Genomic DNA, 25130 nt, shown 5'->3' on the forward strand with positions numbered 1-25130 from the left:
GGACATACAAATCACCTAACAACTGACGAGAAATTTTTATTCCAACTAAATCTAATATTCTAATCACATGACAGATGCATTATGAAAATATTTAAAAATGCATTTTTTAACTTTTGAGTTCTTGAAAATACTTTTGAAGTGTTTGAAATGCCTGTTTCTACTTTTGAAATGATAAAGAAAAGTTTATAAACCAAAACCTAGAAGCACCTTGAGGGTACTTTTAGTTGCTTTGATTTTTTTTTTATAAATAAATTCAACGTTATTTTTTATTATTTTACCCTTGTTATTAATAAATTTAATTTTATTATTTTTAATTTATTTTTAAAATTAATTTTGGAGTTTTCAAATAATTTAAATTTGAACAATAATTAAATTTACACTTTTATATATTTAATATTTTAAGTTTTTTATATTTTATGATTTATATCATCTAATTATATTATTTTGTTCACATATTTTGATCAATTAATAAAATAATTATTTTTTGCAATCATGTAAGTTTAATTATTGTGTATGAATGAACATTATATTACTTAGTGGGAGCATTATTAAATTAAATATATTTTTTTAAAAACATAAATATGTAATACTAATTGAAATAAAATTTATGATTTTTTGTGAAAAAATAATTATTAGTGACAAACAACAAGTGAAATAATAAGCAAAAAAATAATAAATTTTTAACATATAGGGATGAAACCGTCTTTAATCAATTAAGTTTATTTTAAAAGCGTTTTTTTCTCCAAACATATCTAATTTAGATTTTATCTGCTTTTCACTTTCTTTACAAACACTACCCACTTTTAATTCTGCACAATTTTCAACTTTTTCTACAAAAATCACTTCTTTAAAAGTAGAAGGTTTTGCAAACATTCCCTATATCGGGAAAAAAAAAAAGCAAGCATTCTTTGTGATGTTACAAATTAGTAAATTATTTCTTTATGAAGAGAAAATGGCAATTTATCCTCCTGTATTTTTTAAAATACAACAATTCATCCCTTTATATTTTTTAAAATAAAATAATGTACCCCTAAACAGAAAGGTAAAACTCATACATCTGATAGACTCAAACCATTATCCCTCGCTTTCTATGGAACTTAAATGTAAAAAGTCAATACTTGTAAAATTAATAAATATGTTATAATTTAAGTTGTAGGGAGGGAAAAAAGGGTTACAAGATGATATATAATGAAGGCGACCAATTCTTATTGAGCTATGGTTACATATGTACAAGTCAAGTAAGCATAAGGAGATAACTTCCTTGTGATGAACTGAGAAGTTATCACGAAACCAACCCCCCCCCCCCCCCCCCTAAAAAAAATATATATATATATATAAGTACAAATATATATACGACCAAGTTGGTACTACTTACATAAAATGAAAAGTCAACTAGTTGTGAAGAATAGTCAATATGTAGGCAAATGTAATGTGTTGAATATTAAGCGTGTCTGCTGCTAGCACTTTTATCCAAGCATTTCTTCTTCCTATATATTCCTAAAAAACTTGTATACGACGTACTTCTTCTGATTACTGATAACAACTTGCGATATTCTTTTACAAACTTCTTGTACGTACGTATAACCCTTTGCCTGCGTGTATATTCTCATTCTTCGTTCTAAATTGAATCCTAGATTTTCGCTAAAACATCGATCATGTCCCTCACAGCCAAATCTATTACAACTAGTGACTTTTTGCCTAGCCTCGATGTCAAGCCTTCCCGCAGGTTTCAAGTCCGTATATCCTTAATTTCTTCTTCAAACTATGCGACTTTCAATAATTCAGATCAAAGCGTTTGCTGGGGCAAAACTAGAAACACTCGAAAGGATGAGAAAAGTACGAGGTATGAACGTAGTCACGTAAACTGCAATAGAGTTGCAAGAAAAACGTATGTTATGTGTTTTGCTTATACTTGTTGATTAATATTTTTCAGGAGATTTCATGTATGCAACGTAGTTCAACCCGGAGCTCCGCCGCCATCTGAGCCTCCTTTCAACTTCATGTAAGAATCGAAATTAATCAATAATTAGTTGGAATTTGATCATTTCTTCCATCAGCATCTCATCTTTTAAGGTTTGTGGATTATTAATGGTTTAAGAATATTGCAGAAGTTGGATTTTGGGAGTTGCAATAACAGTAGTTCTACCCTTCTTCAGTGGAAAATGGGCCTCTCTTCTCAAACTCAAAAGTAAGCTTCACATACATACAACTAATTAGCAGCTTCTGCTTCAATTTTTTCATCATTTTTTGACTAATTTTATACCTACTTTGATGTTCAGATGAAGTAGAGACGGCAGTGGAGACGGTAGAAGAAATAGTGGAGGCGGTGGAGAAGGTGGCAGAGGGGGTGGAAAAAGTGGCCGAGGACATCGCCGACGACCTCCCAGAAGGTGGAAGACTCAGAAAAGCCGTGGATTTTGTTGAAAGTGTGGCTGAAAGAGCATCCAAGGACGCTCATCTAGTCGGCGATTTTATCGACAAGGTATATTAATTTATATTTATATATTTAGCTAATTAATTAAATTAAATACTTCACTCCTCATATAGTACAAATTACATTACTTAGATATTGATTCAAAATTGATAATTATATTAACTTGAAATATATATATATATATATATATTTATTTGTAATAAAATGCAGGTTCAGGAAGTAGAGGAAAGAGTGGAGGAGTATGTAGAGTCTTTGGGTGAGGAATCCACCACCCATGATCATCCCAAAGAAGAGCAAGAGAAAGGCCATGAGCCTCCCAATCAAGAAAATATTGATGACTACGCACACAAACATCATTAGAGATTGATCCAAAATTAATTAATTGAAATGTATAGTGATCATATTACAACCAAAGTTGTTAAGGTAATAGTCCGAATTGTCGGATTGTCCCTAAAACAGATACAATACAATTGATGTAACAAGATAGTGTATAAGAACATTTCTTTATTATTTTCAATCCATACCTAAAAATTTGTGATTAATTCGATTCGAGCACACGACACGAGCATTAAACTATTTTCTTGAAAATATTCTAGTGGGAAAGGAGTTTCAGTCGCACATCTATGTGTGTATTATATACTATTCAAAATTTTAAATCATAATTTAATTTGATTATAATTTTTAAATTTAAAAAGAATACGTATCAATCATTTATTAGATCTGATACTAATACTAGACATAAAAATGTAATAGAAGATTGGACATTATTATTTAGGGCGGGCTTACCTAAATCTGATTTAATTACTAGTACTTAGTAATTAAAATTTTGTTTGGTTCAACAGGGAAAAAGAATTAGGCCGGAAATTGAGGGAGATATGCATAATTTTTTGCTTTATATAGGGAGATATAATATTTTTCTTCTAAAATATCTACTATATTAATTCCAATGATAAAAATTTTAATATTTTTTCTTATTTGGTAAACTAATATTGAAGGGGAAATTTCAAAACATTTTTAGCGATTAATTATTTTTATTTTGTTGTTAGATAATAGAGAAAATAAGTTACCCTCAAAATAATTTTAAAGAGATAATCACACTCTCCTCTCCTGAAATTTTGTGTAATTATACATAGATCCCCTGTTATTTGAAAAATTACATCTAGCATTTCTGAAATTTGCTTTCATCTAGCAGATATGTTACCCAATTAGTCAAAATTCATTGAATTTGTTGATATTAACAAAAAAATTGAATGAAAATTTATATTTATCCTTGATTGACTTAAAACTGACTTATTAAGGTGTTAAATATAATTTATCAAATTTCAGAAGGTTTATATATAATTACACCAAAGTACAAAGAAAGAAAGTATAATTACCCAATTTTAAATTATTCAGAATAAAGTTCATATTCAAACATTGTATGGTAAGTGAAAAGCAAAAGTAAAAATAACATTATTTTATTTTTTGACTTTTATAAGATAACTGGAAAAGAACGATAAAAGGCGATGATTTCTATACTTATAAAAGGGGCACCATTCTACTTGTTTGGAGACACACATATTCAAATATAATACATGCAACTATAAGAGAGAGTTATATTAGTTGTTGGTAGGTGCTCTTCTTTTGTTGAGGTTTGGGCTCAACTACTTATCCAAAGTGATTTAAAGTCATACGACGTTGTAAGGCTATTGTATCCTGGAGGGAACAAGTTAAGAGTGATACTGTTTGATCAATGGAAAATTTGTTGCAGTGGGCTTGAGTTTCCTTAAAAGATATTCACGCCCCAACCTAAAGATTTATTTTTATATTTTTACCTGTAAATTGTTATTTCTACTACATATGCTAGAGTAATAAATATTAAAATGAGGATTTCTGTGGTTTGGACTTTAATTATGCTTCAGAATTTTTATCCCAAAACTGATTTATAAAGGGTTAATTAATTTCATATATATATATATGTATATTCTATTTTACTTTCTTTTTATTTATTTCCTTAATTTTTTTATATATTTATTTTTAATCTCAATTACACCCCACTTTACTGTGCAATGGGGGTGAGGAGTTGCGCGTAAACCTGGATTTGGACTCAAGATGCTCTCTTTCAAAGAGGTAGTGATACCAACTTACCCAATGGTTGACAGTTAATTAAGTCCGGTATTTTTTAAAGTCGTCTATAATTAATTTGATTTTTAAGAAAAATATTTTGATAGTTTGAAATTTACGGACATATTACTGTTACTATATTCAATATGTAATACATTAATATTTTTAAATTAATAACAAGTTCAAAATAAATAAAAAATTATTAAAAATAAATGAAATACGTATATTTATAAAATTCGGACTGCAGAAGCAGATAAAAGGGTCTGGAATATTCTGCGGTGGCTGGAAGAGCCTCCAGATAAGGCCAATTATGTATTCCGATAAAGCAGCCAGCTGCAAACGACCACGCATAAATATCTGTCTTCCAATATTTTCTGAAAATTACACCATAATTTTTCACAAATTTCCACACCCATCCTTGTCTTTTTAGGGTAAAAGCAGCCACCCAGATTTGAAATTTTTAGGTACACACCAACCAACGTCAACCACCAATAACAGCTTCCGATGATAACCTTCATGGTTGAAACATGTTTAACTATATTTTCACGTGATCCAATATGGTTAGATTCTGTATTATTTTTATTTTTATTAATTCTATACAACAACGTTAGAGGTTTGTTGAATTTTTTCTGCGAATGCAAATATATTATTGGATGCAAGAAGTGCTTTCAAACCATCAGATACATTTTGAAATTTAATTATGACCAATTTATCGAAAAAAAAGTATCCACTATGGAGGCGGGGTATTTCAACAATTATACAGGAAATTGTTTTTATTTCGCCCCATAATTTGAATTTAGTATATTTTCATTTCATCTCTGAAATTTTATATAGCTCCTTTGTTTTATTTAATTAAAAATTGAATGTGTATAGGGGATTTGAATCGGACCTCAACATGTTCATTAATTAATTAATTTCTAGGTCGTGAAGTAGCTAAAGGATTAAATATATGTAATCCTTAATAATATATGGATAAGTTACAATGATTTCATAGATATTGATAATTATTAGTTAATACTTATATAAAATAAGATTAGAAAAATTATAATTTTAGTCCAATAACTTAATTTGGGTGGTATTTTTTTTGCTGCACGAATTATTTTTCATAATTTATCCTGTAACTTAAAATTTTGGCAAACATTTTAGTTTTTTTCTAGCTAATTAAATTCTAATTTTAGTCCAATAAATCAATTCGTGCAAAATCAGAAATAACGCCGCTTCTATTAAATTACAGGACTAAAATTATATTTTTCTTAATAAGGTTATTCTAATTAGCAATTTGCCCCTTTTATGTATTAAGTACAATTTAATAAATAACTAGCAAGTTACTCCCTTTGTCCATGACCTGACCTATTCCACGATAACGTTTGATTTGTAATTGTTCTAACATACACAATAAAACTTAGCAGCCAGCAACATAGCTTTTTTCAAACTTACAACTTTATTTCTCCTTTGTCCCTCCCTCTGCGTGTCTTCCAATTAACACGTTTGTTTCTCCCAAATTTCTCTATAAATATATCTTACACAAATTCATTTATTACTACAACCCTTGTTTACTACTTGTACTACAGCTACATCTATATATTTTGATCAGCGAAACGTACAATATATTGTAATTCAATATTGACCGTTGATCAGTTATGTCGTCTGCAACTAAATTCATGATCACGTCGATCACAAAATATTATGCGTCTCGTGTTCTTGCTTCAAACAGTGCTAAACGACTCAAACATCAAAGCGTTACTCAGAGCTTGGGATATCGGTATCTTAGCAGCTACAGCAGAAGGCAAAACTACAACAACAGTACCCTTAGAAGGTACGTAGTTAATTATATATAAACCCTAATTTCCTTTTTGTGCAATTAATTTGATTTTTGCTTTACTACTCTTTTTGGTGATTAGATTTTCGGAAATCTCGTTATATTTTCTCAATATCGTCTTAATTATAATTATTGTTTTTGAATTTTTCAGAAATTTTTCAGTCTACAATAGTGTTCAACCAGGTGCTCCATTGCCTCCTCAGCCTCCCTCTTCATCTTTGTATGTATTTGTCAGCAATTTTATTTCGTTAATAAAAAGTCATTGAATATTAAATAATCTAAATGAATATATTTAATTATATGTACATGCAGGAGTTGGATTCTTGGGATAGTGCTAACAATTATTTTACCTTTCGTGGGCAACAAATGGGGACCATTGCTCAAATTCAAAAGTAAGACTAATTCCAAATATTTAAATTATATATTATAGGATATGTACATCTTCATTACTTTTAAATTAAATTTACATAAATACTATTTTTATACATATTTAATAAATTAGGTATGTCCTATTTCTGAATATTCATAGCGGAAGTTGATACCGCGATTGAGACAATAGAAGAAATAGTGGAAGTGGTTGAAAAGGTGGCAGAGGTGGTCGACAAGGTGGCCGAGGATATCTCCGGTGACCTCCCGGACGACGGAAAACTCAAGAAAGTGGTGGATGCTGTGGAGGATGTGGCTGAGAAAACAGCTCAAGATGCTCGTACGGTTGGGGATGCTATTGACAAGGTAATATATGTTCACAAATTCAACTAAACCTATATCATCTATTTTGCTTTGTTGCATAAAACTAATAAGATTAATAATTAATTAAGAGTTTAAGTAATGTGCATACGTAACGTATTTTGGGTAATTAAATTAATGCGACGGAATCAGTCATTAGATTAATTAATCAACAAGACAAGTTTCATGCCTTGTTGTATTAAAAAGTGATTTAGTCAATTATTTGACTTTTGATTTAGTCAATTATCATAAGACAAGATCTACATTATCACATAATTCTATCCTTTCCGCGTTGTGTGGTACACGCATGCTCGATCGAATTTCAAAATACACTCGATGTGTTATGATTGCATAAATTAATATATAAAAATTTGAAAATGTTTAAACTTGTACGATGCAACTTTTAGTTTATCGAATAAAAATAATCGAGTCTACTGGATGTAAAATTACCAAAAATTTGTATTATTAACTAATGAAAATCAGCTCATTTTGGTGTATATATGTAGGTAGGCAGAAATTTAACTAAATGTTGATATATTTGAAAATTTCACTCATCTTTCAGTTTCAAGACGTGGAAGAGAAGGTGGAAAACATTGTTGAAACTCTGAGTGACGAAGCCGATCAGCATTCCGCCCCAGGGAAATTATGATTACACCAATTGATTTATATATGGAATTAATGGATAGGGGTCGAATTATAACTAATGTCCCTGTAAAAAAAATTAATTTCTTTATTGTATATAATTCGATATATATTATTTTTTTTCAAGTGTAATTAACATCCAACAAAAATAGCATTTGCCGAGAATTCTGTCATTAAATTAATTTGGCCATTTTTTTTTACTATATGAAAAAATAATAGTAATTTTATTTTGTATTTTTGTTAAAATGAAACATTTTATCTCCATGTTTAAGAAGGTAAATTGCTTCATTTTGAAAATATAAGGAGGTAAATTGCTGTATTTTTAAAAATATATAAAAGTAAATTACTCTTTTTTTTCATAGGGATGTAATTTGGTTATTTGCAATATCACAGAGAGGTTGCTTGCATGTTTTTCTCAATTAATTATTATTAGTTTATAGTAAAACATCATGATACGTTTATGAATTAAAACAAGTAATGTAAAAGAAATTCATCCTTCCTCAAAATTAACATATCCCAAGGTACAATTACATAAATTATATAAACTTATAAAGACACCAATTAACATGTGTAACACGTAATTGCTTGTTCTCATAATATAACTATTGTATAAAAAGGTATTCAAGTTCTGACAAAACATTATCGCATTTTTTTCGTTTACACTCACAGCATATATATATATATATATATATATATAATGCAAAACTAATGTATGTACAACTGAGATAAATACATACTTTTATGTAACTTTCTAAGACAAAAAAGTGATACAAGATTCAGTACTACAACTCTTCAATAGCCGCCCACGAAATTGCTAAGAAAAATGAATCTGCATCTCCCGTCTTTAGAAAATTTTTGTTCGAATCAAGTTTAGACAAATCAAATCAATCAAAAAACAAGTGTAATATATTTTATTGTTAAAATGTGATTAATCACTTTTTTTAAATAGTACAATAATCACAAGACAAGAGTATTACACTTTACTGTATAATTTATTTCGGTCAAACCAATCCTTCTCATCATCCGAATATTCAAAGTTAAACATTTTACAATATTAGTGGACCACGTACCTACCTACGCAACATTCTGGGAATTCTGTCCTTTAATTTTTTGGCATCTTTTTCCCACATTTCCACCAACACTACCTTCCTATAAAAATCTAGACTTTTGGGGTAGTTGAGAATAGCACAGCCCCAATAGTCACTTCCTGCAATAAACCCTTTTATATCACAATCCTACTTCAAATTCATCATCAGTTCATAATCCATACAACACAGATATTAGTGCAGAAATCATAGACATGCTCCAAATCAGACATATTTCAAGTCATTCTACCTTGACTGGCCACCAACGTCATACCTCTCATCAAATTCTTCCCCATAATTCTTCCTCAAACCTGCCTATCCTCAACCTATACGAAAACCAACAATTCCAAACTCTGAGGAGTACGTATGCAAGACGACTGCGAAATTATGGCAACATTAGAAGGTAATTTATTAGCATACCTTTCATTGTTAGATAGATAAAGATCGACTGTAAGTAACGTGGACGATCTTATTTCTACCAACCTTAATTACTATGTCATAGTTTTTATGCTAATTTCGAAAGTCTAAAGGATCATTTCGTTTCAGGGACTTTGCAGTCCGCAGCAGTGTGGAACCGGGAGTTCCACCACCTACCGGCCCGCCTCCAAACATTTTGTGAGTCAATTAAATTCGTCTAATTTTTTTTTTCATTTTAATCAAAAAAAATTATAACCTTATTAGAGAATCCTGGGATTTTCTTTATTTTTCCATCCCGGATTTTATTTTTATTTTTTTTCTTATGCAATTTGTTCTATAATTCTTATTTTGCCTTTTTTTGATTGGACAGAAGCTGGATCGTGGGAGTAGCTATAGCAATAGTGGTGCCTTTTATCAATTACAAATGGGGGCCATCACTGAAAAGTGAGCTGTTCAGATTTTTTGTTGCAACTTGCAAGTCCTTTTTCGTTCAATATATACATATTACGTGTGTAAAAACTATATATATTTTATTTTTAAAAAATAAATTTTATAGACGTGATACGTGTATATTAAATAGAGTAGAAAATGAAAAAGAGTTTGCGACAAAAATTTCGAATTGAAAAACGAAAATATATGTAATTAACGTTTAAGTATCAAATAATTGTTTAATTTTATTTTCCTAAAATATGTAATTAATTCAGATAAAATCGAAACCGCGATGAAGATGACGGAAGAGGTGGTGGAGGCGGTGGAGAAAGTGGCGGGGGAGGTGGAGAAAGTGGCGGAGGACATCGCCGACGACCTTCCGGAAGGCGGAAAACTGAGAAACGCTGTGGATTTTGTGGAAAAAGTGGCTGAAAGAGCAGCAAGGGATGCTGGAGCAGTTGACGACTTTATTGATAAGGTAATTTTGTCTTCACCTAATATTTTTTTCTCCACGCTTTTTAGTATTAAGACATCTTGAAATTCTGTCCAGTAGTAGCCAATTAATTCTTGTTTTCATGCATAGATATAATGTACAGCTTTCCGAACACGCAGTGTTCACAATGACCCACCTCTACCGATTTTAACTCGGGCATCCGTCCTTTCGACTTCAGCACGTTCATTCCTTTCTCGCTCATGTGGCCCAAGCGATTATGCCACAGGTTAGCCTGCGATACAGTTCCTGGAAAGGGGATGTTTGAACTGGATCCTCCCGCCATGTAGAGCGTTCCCGACTTTAGTCCTCGTGCCAAAGTCATTGCTCCCCGACTGATCTTCCACTTTGCGTCTCCAAACGTCGTGTGGAATCCATCACTGTCCAGCTGTCCGACTGAGATCAAGTTCCTCTTCAGTCCTGGTATTTGTCTCACATCATGTAGGGTCCAGCATGACCCATTCGTTGATTTGATCCGCACATGTCTCTTTCCTACAATCTTGAGGGGTTTGTTATCTGCAAGATAAACTAAGCCAAAATCACCTGAGGTGTATGGCTCCATGATGTCTTTGTTGCTGCATGAGTGGAATGAGGCCCCTGAATCCACGACCCAATCATCGGAAGAACTGCTCACACTCAACAACAGTGCATCCTTGATCTCTTCCGTCGCGACATTCGCTGTCCGACCCTCCTTTTCCTTCTTTGGCGCCCGGCATTCGCTTTTTATGTGTCCGGGCTTCTCGCAATTCCAGCACACCATCTCCTTCTTGCCCTTGTTCTTCCCCCTGGACCTTGATCTTCCACGGTATTTACCCCGTGTGTCAGGTCTCCCTCTGGACTCTGTATGTAGTGCAGAGCCAGATGATCCACCCGTTTGCTTTCTACGGGTTTTCTCGTTCAACATCATGTCCCTGATGTTGTCGAACTTCATCTTCTCCTTCCCAAACGAAGTGCTCACCGAAGTAACAACTACATCCCAACTGTCAGGTAAAGATGAGAGCAAAATTAACGCTTTTACCTCATTGTCAAACACGATATCCACAGACGCCAGCTGTGTCATGAGTTGGTTGAAGTCATTGAGGTGATCGGCCACCGACTTCCTCTCCTCCATTTGCAACCTGAATAGTTTCTTCATCAGCATGACCTTGTTCATTGTTGAGGGTTTCTCGTACATATCGGCAAGAGTCTGTAGGATTTCCTTCGCGTTCTTTGCTCCCTTCACATAATAGGCGACATTCTGAGAGAGCGACATGATTATTGCGCTCATCGCCTTCTGATCGAGCACCTTCCATTCTTCATCACTCGTCTTCTCGGGCTTCTCTGCAAGTGGTTCGTACAGGTCCTTCCCGTACAGGTAGGCCTCAATCTGCATACGCCAAAACCCAAAGTCAGAACCATTGAACCGTTCGACTGGAATCTTTCCCTCCATCTTAACTCCTTGAACCAGGCTCTGATACCAGTTGTTAGAGAATGGACCTGGTCAAGATGGACATCCTGGAATATGAAGGCGATAAAAGACACACGAATTTGTTAACCCAGTTCGGATATAAATCCTACGTCTGGGGGCGATACCAAGCCAGGAGAAAACACTCAAAGAGGAGGAAAATTGAGGAGTACAACACACACACACCTGTATGTAAGTCTTCACCACACGTGAAAGACAACACTCACTCTCGTCTCAACTCTTTCTTTTATCTCTCGATTACACAGAGAACTTATATGTTTTTCTCTCTACTTTGCTCTACGAAACAATGTCAATAAGAGTATTTATAGCCATGACTTAGAGTCTCCAATTCAACTTGGGATTTCTAAGTTGGACCGGGTTATCTTTGACTTGACTTAGAGTCTCCAACTCATCTTGGGATTTCTAAGTTGGACCGGGTTATCCTTGACTTGACCTAGAGTCTCCAACTCAACTTGGGATTTCTAAGTTGGACCGGGTCATCCTTGACTTCTTCAACATCTTCGGCAACATGTCAAATCAATCTTCACACCTTAACACCAAGAAAGCGCAACCTCAGTCCTCCTCTAAACCCTAACTGCAGCCGCCTTCATCCTCTGATGAGGAGGAGTCTGGATCTGAATCGGAGTCAGACTCGGACGAACCAGACCCGAACGTCAAGCCCGTAGCATTCAAGCCCATGAAAAATGAACAGAAATCCAATTACGGCGCTAGGAAGTTCAGATCCAAGCCCATTGCTTCGGATCTCGTAACTCCTGCTAAATCCACCGCCGCAAAACGCCCTGCCGAAGAGAAAGAAACAGAGACTAAGGATGCTAAGAAGTCGAAGAAAAAAGCCGAGCCCGACACTTGCGAGAAAAAGTCTACTGATGATTCGAAGAAATTGCTTTTCCAAAGGCTTTGGAGTGAGGATGACGAGATTGTGATTTTGAAAGGGATGATAGATTATGTGACCAAGAAGAAGTCCGATCCGGTTACTGACTTGAATGCTTTTCATGATTTTATTAAGAAGAATTTGCATGTGGACGTGACTAGGACTCAATTTGCATGTTTTTCTCTCTACTTTGCTCTACAAAACAATGTCAATAAGAGTATTTATAGCCATGACTTAGAGTCTCCAATTCAACTTGGGATTTCTAAGTTGGACCGGGTTATCTTTGACTTGACTTAGAGTCTCCAACTCAACTTGGAATTTCTAAGTTGGACCGGGTTATCCTTGACTTGACCTAGAGTCTCCAACTCAACTTGGGATTTCTAAGTTGGACCGGGTCATCCTTGACTTCTTCAACATCTTCGGCAACATGTCAAATCAATCTTCACACCTTAACACCAAGAAAGCGCAACCTCAGTCCTCCTCTAAACCCTAACTGCAGCCGCCTTCATCCTCTGATGAGGAGGAGTCTGGATCTGAATCGGAGTCAGACTCAGACGAACCAGACCCGAACATCAAGCCCGTAGCATCCAAGCCCATGGAAAATGAACAGAAATCCAATGACGGCGCTAGGAAGTTCAGATCCAAGCCCATTGCTTCGGATCTCGTAACTCCTGCTAAATCCACCGCCGCAAAACGCCCTGCCGAAGAGAAAGAAACGGAGACTAAGGATGCTAAGAAGTCGAAGAAAAAGGCCGAGCCCGACACTTGCGAGAAAAAGTCTACTGATGATTCGAAGAAATTGCTTTTCCAAAGGCTTTGGAGTGATGATGACGAGATTGTGATTTTGAAAGGGATGATAGATTATGTGACCAAGAAGAAGTCCGATCAGGTTACTGACTTGAATGCTTTTCATGATTTTATTAAGAAGAATTTGCATGTGGACGTGACTAGGACTCAATTGCAGGATAAGATTAGGAGGCTGAGGAAGAAGTATGAGAACAATAAGAGCAAAGAGAAGGAGGGTAAGGATAGGACCTTCTCGAAGCCACATTAGCAGAAAGCTTACGAGTTGTCCAAGAAAATTTGGGGGTAATGATGTGTGATTAATGAAGTACACCAGGAAAATACCAAAAAAAAACCCTTCATTAAGGGCATTTTCATCATTTAAGTGGGAATCCGCGTCTTTTTCATCAGTCGGGTCGAACAAGACCCGACTTGGATTCATCCGCCTTTGAAGACCTGGACAATGATAGCCGTCCGATCGTGGACGCTGGCCAGCAGGATGAGGCCACGTGGTTGACAAACTCTGTCCTGTTGAGCCCTATATATAGACCCAAAACGCCGTCATTAAAGGTACCTGTTACACATTTATTGAGATCGAATCTTGAGATAGATGATGGGTGTCGAATCCACAAAAAATAATTCCTACGAACACTTTTGTAGATGTGTGAGTAGGGTCGAATCCACAGAGATTGATTTTAAATTAATTCCTTCAAAAATAAAAATAATTAAGGGGAGTTTTGATTGTGAAGAAGAATAAAACTAAAAAGCTAATAAAATTAGAAGAGATAAATTTAAGAGAAGAGTATTCCAGTTAAAGATAGGTTCACGCTTAATTCCACGACTGATCATAGATGCAAAGATAACAATTATTCATGATAGATAAATTGGTTATGGCAATTGGTACGATCTAACGACCTCACCTTTCCTTACCTTGTAGATAGTCAAGGAACGTCTGTTGACTAAATCTCTAATTAGTAAACAATCTTAGGAACATCCTCAAGATTTAATTACCGACAGCATTAAGAACTAGAAAGGCCCAATTCTAACCAATAAATTCCTATGAGGATTTATTTAAGTTAGATTGTGCGTTCCCCACAACATAATCGAAAACTTCTACATAATCAATTATGTTGTATTACCACTAGTTATTGAACTAAACAAACAATTACGAATTTGCAAGTTCAATTGGCTAGGCAAATATTCTTGACAATAAATCTGATTATTTGTAATAAAAGTACAGAGAACAACACAAATATCAATATGAATAAAAGTAGAAAGCATAAATTAAATCTCACAACTCGTTGGATTTAAGCGTTCACCAAGTCTTCAACCGGAATGAGAGATTTAGCTAGACATGCTCATGGAAGAACGCATGAAAAGCAAAATAAGAAAATATCATAAAAACGTAGAGAAATAAAGGAGTTCAAAAGTTATCTCTTAAAGTGAATTACATCACCTATTTATAATAGTTAGATACCTAGTTCTACTAGGATTAGAAGTAGATTCCTAGTTGAACTAAAAGACTTATAGAGATAAAATTATAATCCTTGTTAAACTCTTCCTTCATCAGAGGTAGTCCAAGCAGCTCCAAACTCTTGCCAAAAATTGAGTTTGAGTCTTGTTTGAATTTTCATTTTGGTGCTTTTCTTCATTTTCCATTTCTTTTATCCTAATGTTGCAAAATAATATTTAATTAGGAGCATTTTGTCACAAAATAGGCTAAAATATTATATAAAATAAGCACAAAATGCGATCCTATCAAATATCCCCCCACTTAACCCTTTGCTCGTCCTCGATGCAAAGAAATAGAGATAAAATAGTTGAAGAAGTTCATTCCAAACTTTATGTATCACAGACGAAAGTAACAAGCAAGAATCTAGTTAAGTGTTCAAAGAATGGTACATCATATGATAAAAGACAACTCAGCAAGCTTCAAACAAGTTTTCACAAGATGATTTTCATAAAAAACTAAACATGGGAAACAAGTGGACTATGCTCTCATATCTCTCAATCTCTCAAGTGTTTTTGGTTGAGTGTTTCGCTCAAATGCTTGTTACTATAATTTAAAAATCATAATCAAACAAAATTAATGAAAAAATTTAACAGGTTAATAAAAAATCATAGTTTTATTTATGGCCAGAACATTTATCGTATTTTTAGATGTAGTTAATATTTTAATATCACTTGAAAAAATAAAATCTAATAGCGGTTGCGTTGCCGTAAATTGGTCACGATTTTTCATCATGATAAACTTGTGATTTAAATATTAGTAATAATAAAGCTTCAGTTTTCTTAAGATTTTAATAATATAGTATATTATAAGCAAGGTATTACTGTGATCCTGTTGGTAGTAATTAATTAAGCTTAATTACTTGTATATAATAAGGTTTTAATATGTTATTTTCATTTTTTATATACAAGTATCATTTATTTTTTATTAATTTTATCTATGTCTCATTATTTCATTTCATCTATATATTGTGATTATTCTGAAACAGACATGTATTGAGTGGTAAATGCAGGTTCAAGAAGAGCAGGAAAAGGCAGAATCGTTGGTCGAATCTCTCAAGGATGAATCAGAGAACCCTCCAAAGGAATCAAAAGATCAAAATTTAAACAAATAGGCAGCATTAATTAGGACGTGGCGTGCAACTATAGAATAAATGATGACATTATAGTTTAGTTTGAGGGCTTAATTGGTCTTCTAATTATATTCATTTTCCATTTTAGTCTTTTTTACTTGTTAGAGTTTTAAAATGGTCCTCTAAGTTTTTTAATTACTCAATTTTGGGACAATACTCGTTGGAATTTGGCTACTTTCCAGCAAGGTTGGCCAAATGCCGACCAACACTGTCCCAAAATTGAATAATTAAAAAAAATTAGAAGATCATTTTAAAATCCTAACAAGTTTATTTTGAGTGTAGTAGGACTAAAATAATTTCGGTTTGGTATATATATAGTTAGGTAACCAATCACTTATTACAATTTGATCTCATCAAAATAATTTTATAAATTAAATTTATTTTAATTCAAGTTCTTAAGTTATAATTAAACCTCTAAATATCTCAACTTTTAAGGGGAAAAAATAATTAAATACTGATATTCATTAATAACAGTATACATATATAAAAGAAGAGGCTGCAGTATACATTATTTCTATATATATATATATATTTTTGGTTTTTTTGTAAAGTAAAAATACAGGCTGAAATATGTGAAGGGTGCAACACTGTTTTAAGTTCACTGGATATACTGTAGGCACCTATCAATTATTGTGGCCTAAAATCGCACTTATGTCTCGCGATATAGCTTTGGCATCGTTCGATATGCCAAACAATCCGGCGCTTGCAAATCCAGCACAGTAAATCCCGTTTTCTCCTTTCCAGTGATTTGGACTTCTCTGTTTCGGCATTCCATCTTCATTGAACAGCCCCCCATCGTCCTATATATATATATATAACAAACATAAAATCGTGTTTGGAACATTTATACACATGAAATCAAACTAAAAATAGTTTAAATTATGAAGAAAAAATGAGAATAAAATGATAAATCACCTTAAGCCATTTTCTCACAGTGCTCTTGTAGCCAGTTGCAAAGACGACGGCGTCGTAACTCTTTGTCTCGCCGTCGGCAAACTGAACATGATCTCCATTCACCTTCTTGATTGATGGAAAAACCTAATTCATACATTGATCAAACATAATAATCAGCATCTGCATGCATGCAACATTCACACTCACACACGTGTGTATGTGTGTGTAGCTAGCATGCAACATAGTTTGTATGTGTGAAAGTGCGTGAAAAGGGTGTGTGTGTGTGTGTGTGTATATATATATACCTCTAGTTCTCCTGCTCGGATCTTGGAGACAGTCCCCACGTCAATAACAGGAGATCTTCCAGTTGCCCTTTTGAGAAAAAAGGGTCCCTTTCCAGGCCGTTGGATGCCGTAATCAGACAGATTATTTCCATATTTGATTTTGCTCAACATTAGTACGATGTTGTCCACAAGTTCTAGCGGCAGATACTTCAGCAGTTCCATCCCAAGTTTGACCATCCACTCATTCAAGATATGCACCTGTGACGCGGCAAAAAATCAAATTAAACTCAAATCATTTAGTACTATTAATTCACAACTCAAAAGGACTAATAGTCGTAAATAGGTCGCTTACAGGACTACGAACAACCAGAGAAGTGCGAGCACCCCAGTTGCACAAATCAAGTGCAATTTCCATGCCGGAATTTCCACTCCCCACGACCAAAACATCCCTCTTTGCAAACTTCATCCCGTTGTCGTAACGACTAGAGTGGATCACCTCCCCCTTAAAGGAATCCAACCCTGGAATTTGAGGGATGTAGCCCTCACTATTCTCCCCAGTCGCCACCACAAGAAACTTGGCCACGTACTCCTCGGTTGTCCCAAGTAGCGTATTCGTGGCCACCACAACCCACTGTCCATCTTTGTTGTCATGGAACGAGGCACATGAAACGTTGCGATGATACAATGGGTTGATGTTGAAATTGGCAACATAGTCATCCAAGTATTGGATAAAACCATGTTTGGGCACAAATGTTGGTGCATTGGGAGGGAATGGCATGTGGGGTAGTTGGCAGAATTGCTTAGCCAGATGAAGTTTGAGTCTGTCGTAGGCTCTTTTCTTCCAAAGGGATGCAAAACAATCTTCTCTTTCTAAGACAATGTTTGGTATGTTGTCAAGGTTTAGACATGCAGAAGTTGCTAACCCTGCAGGCCCTGCCCCGACAATTACCACTGTAGTTTCTTGCTTCATTTCTCTCTCTCTCTCTCTAGATTTGTCTGTATCTCTCTTTAATCTTTTCAGATTGTTCTTGGATGCTTTCGTATTTATAGGCAAAATTATAGTCGTGATTGTTCGACAAGTACCATTTTCATACCAAATCAAAACAAAAAAAAAATGTACCATTTTTATAAGGTAAGTATAATGGCACAAAATTAAATGTTATATAAAAGAAATAATCCCTTGATTATGTATATAAATGGTCAGTAGTTATTTCATTTTTATCTCTTATTTAAAGATATAGTAATAAAATTCAATTTGATCATTAGTAAGTTGACTATTTTGTAACACGACTTTTATGTGTATGGTAACAACTAGCATTATGGAAAGTTAAATTTCCACTATTTTCATATAGAGTTAAGGTAAATCCACAATATTGGTTTGAATTTAATTAAACTTTTATTAATTTTTATATATGGCGCCATTGCAGCTTATTAATTAGGATTATTGATTAATTAGTCAAATTTGTTTAGATTAATCATTTATGTCCGCGCTTAAATTCAAATTTAAGTTTTAATAGTTGAGTTTAAATTGATTTGGGTTTATATAAAATTCGTTTTGAGAAATGTTCTGCAAGTTTGAAGCTACTCTCACTGTTCACGCATGTGTTAAGTGATGAATTCATAGTTGTTTTAGTTTAGCAAAAACTGAGAAAAAAATTTGATTTTCATGCAAAATTCAGACAGAAAAATTATGTGTGTCAGTGCTCCAGAAATATTGGAGAATATGTTAATTACGAAGTTACCATTTACTCAAACAAAAAGTAGTCCACAAATATTGGAGAACTTTATCCTAACTTGATTATTTGTGTTGACCAGCAATCACGAAATTTGATTTCTCAAACAGAATATGTTAAACATGTAAGCAATTTTCAAAGAGACCTTATCGCTTCGAAGCTGAGGCCCCAAATTATAAAAGAATTGATTATTTTTCACATTACAAATTATTTATGATTGTAAAGTAATATTATCTATCATGGCCAGATAAGATCAATACAGAAATTTAAACTTTCGCCATGGTTAATATTGAAAAATGAAAAATTATAAATTAATAAATAAATTTAATTAAAGAAATTATTTCGATCAAACCAAATCATAATAAATGAATGGTTATGATGTATGACGCATAAAAAGCTCGTAACACGTTGATGATGGTTAATAACGTTCAATTATTGTTCAATTATGTCAAATCAACTGAATATGTGTTCCTTTAATTGAAATAATGTGTCAATTGGCTGAAACCCTTTGGATGAAACGACGCATGCATCTATCTGAGTGAATGGTATTCTTTGGGGGAAATATTACGTCCATTTTGATGAAAAGTTATAATCTTTCAAATGTATCTTTTCTAATGGAACATGCCCGTTCAATGATATCTTTACAACTTTTACAAACAGGTCCCCACATTTCATTTCATTCTAGAGATTTGAAAAATATTTAAAGCATTTCAAAATGTTAACGATAAAAGTATTTTGTTATTTATTAAGAGAATTTCAACATATTGCTTGGTTTGTTATTTTCTCAAAGTTTTTAGTATGCATGTTATTAATTTGAGATTGTAAGTCATAATATTTTAGGAGATAAATAAAAAATTCTTGTTTCCGTTAGCGCCATAGCATAATAATAATTGTTTTAAAAATTACATCAACTTTCTAATACACAACTCACGTATATCTCTCATTTTTGCAATAATAATAGTTATTATTGTAAGTCATACATATTTAATATTAGTGATAGGCACTTATTGGGGAAATAACATTTTTTATCGCATATATTAGACCCGTTTCACTTTTGGTCCCATTCATTACGCGATTAGCATTTTTAGTCCCGTAACTTATAAAAGTTAGCACTTTTGATCCTCTATCCACTTTTTTTGTTACAATTTAACGGTGTAAAGCACGTGCGCCTAACATGCGATCGTTAAGTATTTTTGGTTCGAGAGCAAATTGATCTTGTTTCAGCTCGGGACCATTTTTGAAAAATAAAAATATAACTACATTTGAGCGGAAAAAATAAATTTAAAAGAAAAATAGGGCAAAAAGCATAGCAATTTCTCTCTTCTCTCACAAAAATTGAATCATATCCTTCCCATATTTCTATAAGTTGAGGCCAAGTAGAAACAACACAAAGAATTAATCATGTCTTCAACAAGTCAATCAAGTAGGTCAAATGAAACACTCATATGCTACTATTGAAAAATGATCAATTTTTCTTCCAACCAAAAATATTTAACGGGCAACGTGTTAGGCACGTCACCTAAATCGTTAAACTTTAGATGAAAAAGTACATAAGGACCAGAAATGCTAATTTTTATAAGTTATGGTACTAAAAGTATTAATCCCGTAACGAATGGGGCCAAAAGTGATATGGGCGTAACTTGTATGACTAAAAATGCTATTTTCCCGCACTTATTTATGTTGTTAATTGAAATTATATAATACAATACAATTTGTTCAAAAAAAAATATATATATATAAGCATTTATAAATTAATCAAAGATAAGATCATAATAAATTGTGCCAAATGCAATCATATTAATTATAATAATCCACTATTTTGGTTATAATTAACCTGTAGAGAATATGACACACAAGCTTGCTGATACAATTTATAATATAAAAAATAAAGTATTAACTGAAAAACCACAATGATTTAAGAATAAAATTAAATGATTAAAACTAAATTAGTAATTATATATTTCTTTGTCAGAAACTTTGAAATAATAAACTACAAAACACGAGAACGCGTCTCAATGTGTTCTGACTTTGAATATTTCCTCTCTAAGTTTTCTAAAAATCAAAGATAAAATTCTTTTTAATCTCTGATATTCCAGTCTCCCCCGTAACGTAATAGAATAATAAATTGTTTTTAATCACCTAGTTCAAAGTAGCCCAAATAATTTCTTCAATAAAAATGGGATATTTCATTAATAAAAAATAATGTAAAATGGGATATTTCATCCCGATGATGCCTCTCTGATCAATAAAAATGGGATATTTCATCCCGATGATGCCTCTCTGATCAATCAATGAGATTGAGATTTCGCAATTAAAAAGTTCTAAATTTTAAGTTCGAACTCTGTGTGTGAGGGTATATGTATTTACCTCTACAGAAGTTTGTTGATTCTTTTATTTATTTATCGTTGGTTTGAATTATTGTTGTAATCCATTAGTGATGTATTAAGTCAAATTATTTAAATGTACTAAACTGTTACTGTTTTTTTGTTTCTTCTTTTATTTTAACTTATTCAATGATTCAAATTATTAATATTAAATTTGAGTGTATTAAATAATACCATGAGTCGTAAAAATACATAAATAAACCACCTGATCCGGGTCGAAATTAGCGATCTCGTGAAACGATCTCAACTCAGACAGCTAGCTCTTCCAAGGTCAGATTTTGGGTTCCCTGAGAATAAGACAAGAACAGTGAGCTCGTCGGGCACGTCCCCGACAATGACCCTACAACGCTCAAGTTAGGTTGATCGAGAGAAATGTGTTCTATTGATAGGATCGCATTTTGTGCTTATTTCATATAATTTTTTAGCCTATTTTGTGACCAAATGCTCCTAATTAAATATTATTTTGCAGCATTAGGATAAAAGAAATGGAAAATGAAGAAAAGCACCAAAATGAAAATTCAAACAAGACTCAAACTCAATTTTTTGCAAGAGTTTGGAGCTGCTTGGACTACCTCTGATGAAGGAAGAGTTTAACAAGGATTATAATTTTATCTCTATAAGTCTTTTAGTTTAACTAAGAATCTACTTCTAATCCTAGTAGAACTAGGTATCTAGCTATTATAAATAGGTGATGTAATTCACTTTAAGAGACAAATTTTCAACTCCTTTATTTCTTTACGTTTTTATGATATTTTCTTATTTTGTTTTTCATGCGTTCTTCCATGAGCATGTCTAGCTAAATCTCTCATTCCGGTTGAAGACTTGGTGAACGCTTAAATCCAACGAGTTGTGAGATCTAATTTATGCTTTCTACTTTTATTCATATTGGTATTTGTGTTGTTCTCTGTACTTTTATTACAAATAATCTGATTTATTGTCAAAAATATTTGCCTAGCCAATTGAACTTGCAAACCCGTAATTGTTTGTTTAGTTCAATAACTAGTGGGGAACGCACAATAACTAGTTCAAATCCGTAATTATGTAGAAGTTTTCGATTATGTTGTGGGGAACACACAATCTAACTTAAATAAATCCTCGTAGGAATTCATTGGTTAGAATTGGGCCTTTCTAGTTCTTAATGCTGTCGGTAAATTAAATTTTGAGAACGTTCCTAAGATTGTTTACTGATTAGGGATTTAGTCAATGGACGTTCCTTGACTATCTACAAGGTAAGGAAAGGTGAAGTCCTACCAATTGCCATAACTAATTTATCTATCATTAATAATTGTTATCTTTGCATCTATGATCAGTCGTGGAATTAAGCGTGAACCTATCTTCAACTGGAATACTCTTCTCTTAAATTTATCTCTTCTAATTTTATTAGCTTTTTAGTTTTATTCTTCTTCACAATCAAAACTCCCCCTAATTATTTTCATTTTTGAAGGAATTAATTTAAAACCAATCTATGTGGATTCGACCCTACTCACACATCTACACAAGTGTTCGTAGAAATTACTTTTGGTGGATTCGAACCCATCATCTATCTCAAGATTCGATCTCAATAAATGTGTAACAGGTACCTTTAATGACGGCGTTTTGGGTCTATATATAGGGCTCAACAGGACAGAGTTTGTCAGCCACGTGGCCTCATCTTGCTGGCCAGCGTCCACGATCGGACGGCTATCATTGTCCGGGTCTTTAAAGGCGGATGGATCCGAGTTGGGTCTTGTTCGACCCGACTGATGGAAAAGACGCGGATCCCCACTTAAATGACGAAAATGCCCTTAATGAAGGGTTTTTTTGGTATTTCCCTGGTGTACTTCATTAATCACACATCATTACCCCCAAATTTTCTTGGACAACTCGTAAGCTTTCTGCTCATGTGGCTTCGAGAAGGTCCTATCCTTACCCTCCTTCTCTTTGCTCTTATTGTTCTCATACTTCTTCCTCAACCTCCTAATCTTATCCTGCAATTGAGTCCTAGTCACGTCCACATGCAAATTCTTCTTAATAAAATCATGAAAAGCATTCAAGTCAGTAACCGGATCGGACTTCTTCTTGGTCACATAATCTATCATCCCTTTCAAAATCACAATCTCGTCATCCTCACTCCAAAGCCTCTGCAAAAGCAATTTCTTCGAATCATAAGTAGACTTTTTCTCGCAAGTGTCGATGACTTTTTTATCATTCTACTCCTATATGTTGATGACATGTTGATAGCAGGATCAAATGTCAAGGAGATCAATAGGCTCAAGGATCAGTTGTCGAGGAGGTTTGACATGAAAGATCTTGGCGAAGCAAGGCAGATATTGGGCATGAAAATCACAAGGGACAAAGGTACTGGTAAATTGTGGTTATCTCAATCTGATTATATTGAAAAAGGTATTATGCAGATTCAAGATGGAAAATGCAAAACCGGTTGGAATGCCATTGGGAAATCATTTCAAACTATCCAACAGTGATTCGCCACAGACTGACTCCGAACGTGCAAAGATGAGAGTCACACCGTATGCCTCCGCAATTGGGAGCCTGATGTATGCTATGATCTGTACTCGACCGGATATAGCACATGCAGCGGGAGTAGTTTGCCGTTTTATGAGCAATCCACGAGTGATGCACTGGGAAGCTGTGAAATGGATTCTTAGGTACCTAAGGGGTACTAAGGACCGAGAAGGTGTAAAATGCCCTTAATGAAGGGTTTTTTTGGTATTTCCCTGGTGTACTTCATTAATCACACATCATTACCCCCAAATTTTCTTGGACGACTCATAAGCTTTCTGCTCATGTGGCTTCGAGAAGGTCCTATCCTTACCCTTCTTCTCTTTGCTCTTATTGTTCTCATACTTCTTCCTCAACCTCCTAATCTTATCCTGCAATTGAGTCCTAGTCACGTCCACATGCAAATTCTTCTTAATAAAATCATGAAAAGCATTCAAGTCAGTAACCGGATCGGACTTCTTCTTGGTCACATAATCTATCATCCCTTTCAAAATCACAATCTCGTCATCCTCACTCCAAAGCCTCTGGAAAAGCAATTTCTTCGAATCATCAGTAGACTTTTTCTCGCAAGTGTCGATGACTTTTTTATCATTCTACTCCTGTATGTTGATGACATGTTGATAGTAGGATCAAATGTCAAGGAGATCAATAGGCTCAAGGATCAGTTGTCGAGGAGGTTTGACATGAAAGATCTTGGCGAAGCAAGGCAGATATTGGGCATGAAAATCACAAGGGACAAAGGTACTGGTAAATTGTGGTTATCTCAATCTGATTATATTGAAAAGGTATTATGCAGATTCAAGATGGAAAATGCAAAACCGGTTGGAATGCCATTGGGAAATCATTTCAAACTATCCAACAGTGATTCGCCACAGACTGACTCCGAACGTGCAAAGATGAGAGTCACACCATATTCCTCCGCAATTGGGAGCCTGATGTATGCTATGATCTGTACTCGACCGGATATAGCACATGCAGCGGGAGTAGTTTGCCGTTTTATGAGCAATCCACGAGTGATGCACTGGGAAGCTGTGAAATGGATTTTTAGGTACCTAAGGGGTACTAAGGACCGAGAAGGTGTAAAATGCCCTTAATGAAGGGTTTTTTTGGTATTTCCCTGGTGTACTTCATTAATCACACATCATTACCCCCAAATTTTCTTGGACAACTCATAAGCTTTCTGCTCATGTGGCTTCGAGAAGGTCCTATCCTTACCCTCCTTCTCTTTGCTCTTATTGTTCTCATACTTCTTCCTCAGCCTCCTAATCTTATCCTGCAATTGAGTCCTAGTCACGTCCACATGCAAATTCTTCTTAATAAAATCATGAAAAGCATTAAAGTCAGTAACCGGATCGGACTTCTTCTTGGTCACATAATCTATCATCCCTTTCAAAATCACAATCTCGTCATCCTCACTCCAAAGCCTCTGG

General features: G+C 34.0%; 6 protein-coding genes across 7 annotated transcripts; 5 read left to right on the top strand and 1 right to left on the bottom strand.

Annotated features, from left to right (window-relative positions):
• The first annotated feature begins 1502 nt into the window (after positions 1-1502).
• LOC105155442 (uncharacterized) lies at positions 1503-2976 on the top strand. Its single transcript, XM_088877788.1, has 5 exons — positions 1503-1843; positions 1934-2002; positions 2109-2188; positions 2280-2482; positions 2645-2976. The coding sequence occupies exons 1-5, from the start codon at positions 1656-1658 to the stop codon at positions 2792-2794; spliced, it is 690 nt and encodes a 229-aa protein (XP_088733914.1). The 5' UTR covers positions 1503-1655; the 3' UTR covers positions 2795-2976.
• Positions 2977-6030: 3054 nt separating this feature from the next.
• Positions 6031-7889, top strand: LOC105155443 (uncharacterized). Its single transcript, XM_011071318.3, has 5 exons — positions 6031-6353; positions 6508-6576; positions 6669-6748; positions 6886-7088; positions 7645-7889. The coding sequence occupies exons 1-5, from the start codon at positions 6178-6180 to the stop codon at positions 7729-7731; spliced, it is 615 nt and encodes a 204-aa protein (XP_011069620.1). The 5' UTR covers positions 6031-6177; the 3' UTR covers positions 7732-7889.
• A 961-nt stretch (positions 7890-8850) lies between these two features.
• LOC105155444 (uncharacterized) lies at positions 8851-16249 on the top strand. Of its 2 annotated transcripts, none has more exons than XM_011071319.3 (5): positions 8851-9212; positions 9356-9424; positions 9597-9670; positions 9931-10133; positions 10239-12190. In XM_011071319.3, exons 1-5 carry the CDS (start codon positions 9025-9027, stop codon positions 10242-10244), a joined length of 540 nt encoding a protein of 179 aa, XP_011069621.3. In that variant the 5' UTR covers positions 8851-9024; the 3' UTR covers positions 10245-12190. The 2 variants fall into 2 exon arrangements, with proteins under 2 accessions (XP_011069621.3, XP_088733996.1); XM_088877870.1 differs by lacking the exon at positions 10239-12190 and adding an exon at positions 15787-16249 and having other exon boundaries at positions 8862-9212.
• LOC105155446 (GLABROUS1 enhancer-binding protein-like) lies at positions 12185-12778 on the top strand (the record flags this gene model as incomplete). Its single annotated transcript, XM_020691902.2, has 1 exon — positions 12185-12778. A coding segment is annotated over one exon (594 nt), but the record flags the coding sequence as incomplete, so codon positions are not given.
• Positions 13077-15737, top strand: LOC148789133 (uncharacterized). Its single transcript, XM_088877871.1, has 2 exons — positions 13077-13370; positions 13446-15737. Exons 1-2 carry the CDS (start codon positions 13077-13079, stop codon positions 13533-13535), a joined length of 384 nt encoding a protein of 127 aa, XP_088733997.1. The 3' UTR covers positions 13536-15737.
• Positions 16250-16332: 83 nt separating the features above from the next.
• Positions 16333-18073, bottom strand: YUC11 (Flavin-binding monooxygenase family protein). The gene is made up of 4 exons (XM_088877869.1): positions 17437-18073; positions 17106-17342; positions 16822-16944; positions 16333-16706 (listed from the first exon to the last, which is right to left on the bottom strand). Exons 1-4 carry the CDS (start codon positions 18052-18054, stop codon positions 16530-16532), a joined length of 1155 nt encoding a protein of 384 aa, XP_088733995.1. The 5' UTR covers positions 18055-18073; the 3' UTR covers positions 16333-16529.
• Between the last annotated feature and the right edge of the window lie 7057 nt (positions 18074-25130).

Source organism: Sesamum indicum, linkage group LG2 (genome assembly GCF_026168435.1).
Source record: "Sesamum indicum cultivar Baizhima isolate 11 linkage group LG2, ASM2616843v1, whole genome shotgun sequence".
Classification (NCBI taxonomy): Eukaryota; Viridiplantae; Streptophyta; class Magnoliopsida; order Lamiales; family Pedaliaceae; genus Sesamum; species Sesamum indicum.

What these genes read in the sequence shown, in the direction of transcription:
- LOC105155442 (XM_088877788.1), top strand. Translation starts at nt 1,656, where the DNA reads ATGTCCCTCACAGCCAAATCTATTACAACTAGTGACTTTTTGCCTAGC. An exon ending in CTCTCTTCTCAAACTCAAAA is followed by an intron (nt 2,189 to 2,279) that starts GTAAGCTTCACA and finishes TTTGATGTTCAG; the next exon opens with ATGAAGTAGAGACGGCAGTG. An exon ending in TCGGCGATTTTATCGACAAG is followed by an intron (nt 2,483 to 2,644) that starts GTATATTAATTT and finishes AATAAAATGCAG; the next exon opens with GTTCAGGAAGTAGAGGAAAG.
- LOC105155443 (XM_011071318.3), top strand. Translation starts at nt 6,178, where the DNA reads ATGTCGTCTGCAACTAAATTCATGATCACGTCGATCACAAAATATTAT. An exon ending in AACAACAGTACCCTTAGAAG is followed by an intron (nt 6,354 to 6,507) that starts GTACGTAGTTAA and finishes TGAATTTTTCAG; the next exon opens with AAATTTTTCAGTCTACAATA. An exon ending in ACCATTGCTCAAATTCAAAA is followed by an intron (nt 6,749 to 6,885) that starts GTAAGACTAATT and finishes GAATATTCATAG; the next exon opens with CGGAAGTTGATACCGCGATT.
- LOC105155444 (XM_088877870.1), top strand. Translation starts at nt 9,025, where the DNA reads ATGCTCCAAATCAGACATATTTCAAGTCATTCTACCTTGACTGGCCAC. An exon ending in GGCCCGCCTCCAAACATTTT is followed by an intron (nt 9,425 to 9,596) that starts GTGAGTCAATTA and finishes TTGATTGGACAG; the next exon opens with AAGCTGGATCGTGGGAGTAG. An exon ending in ATGGGGGCCATCACTGAAAA is followed by an intron (nt 9,671 to 9,930) that starts GTGAGCTGTTCA and finishes TAATTAATTCAG; the next exon opens with ATAAAATCGAAACCGCGATG.
- LOC148789133 (XM_088877871.1), top strand. Translation starts at nt 13,077, where the DNA reads ATGGAAAATGAACAGAAATCCAATGACGGCGCTAGGAAGTTCAGATCC. An exon ending in CCAAGAAGAAGTCCGATCAG is followed by an intron (nt 13,371 to 13,445) that starts GTTACTGACTTG and finishes ACTCAATTGCAG; the next exon opens with GATAAGATTAGGAGGCTGAG.
- YUC11 (XM_088877869.1), bottom strand. Translation starts at nt 18,054, where the DNA reads ATGAAGCAAGAAACTACAGTGGTAATTGTCGGGGCAGGGCCTGCAGGG. An exon ending in CTCTGGTTGTTCGTAGTCCT is followed by an intron (nt 17,343 to 17,436) that starts GTAAGCGACCTA and finishes GCCGCGTCACAG; the next exon opens with GTGCATATCTTGAATGAGTG. An exon ending in CTGTGAGAAAATGGCTTAAG is followed by an intron (nt 16,707 to 16,821) that starts GTGATTTATCAT and finishes ATATATATATAG; the next exon opens with GACGATGGGGGGCTGTTCAA.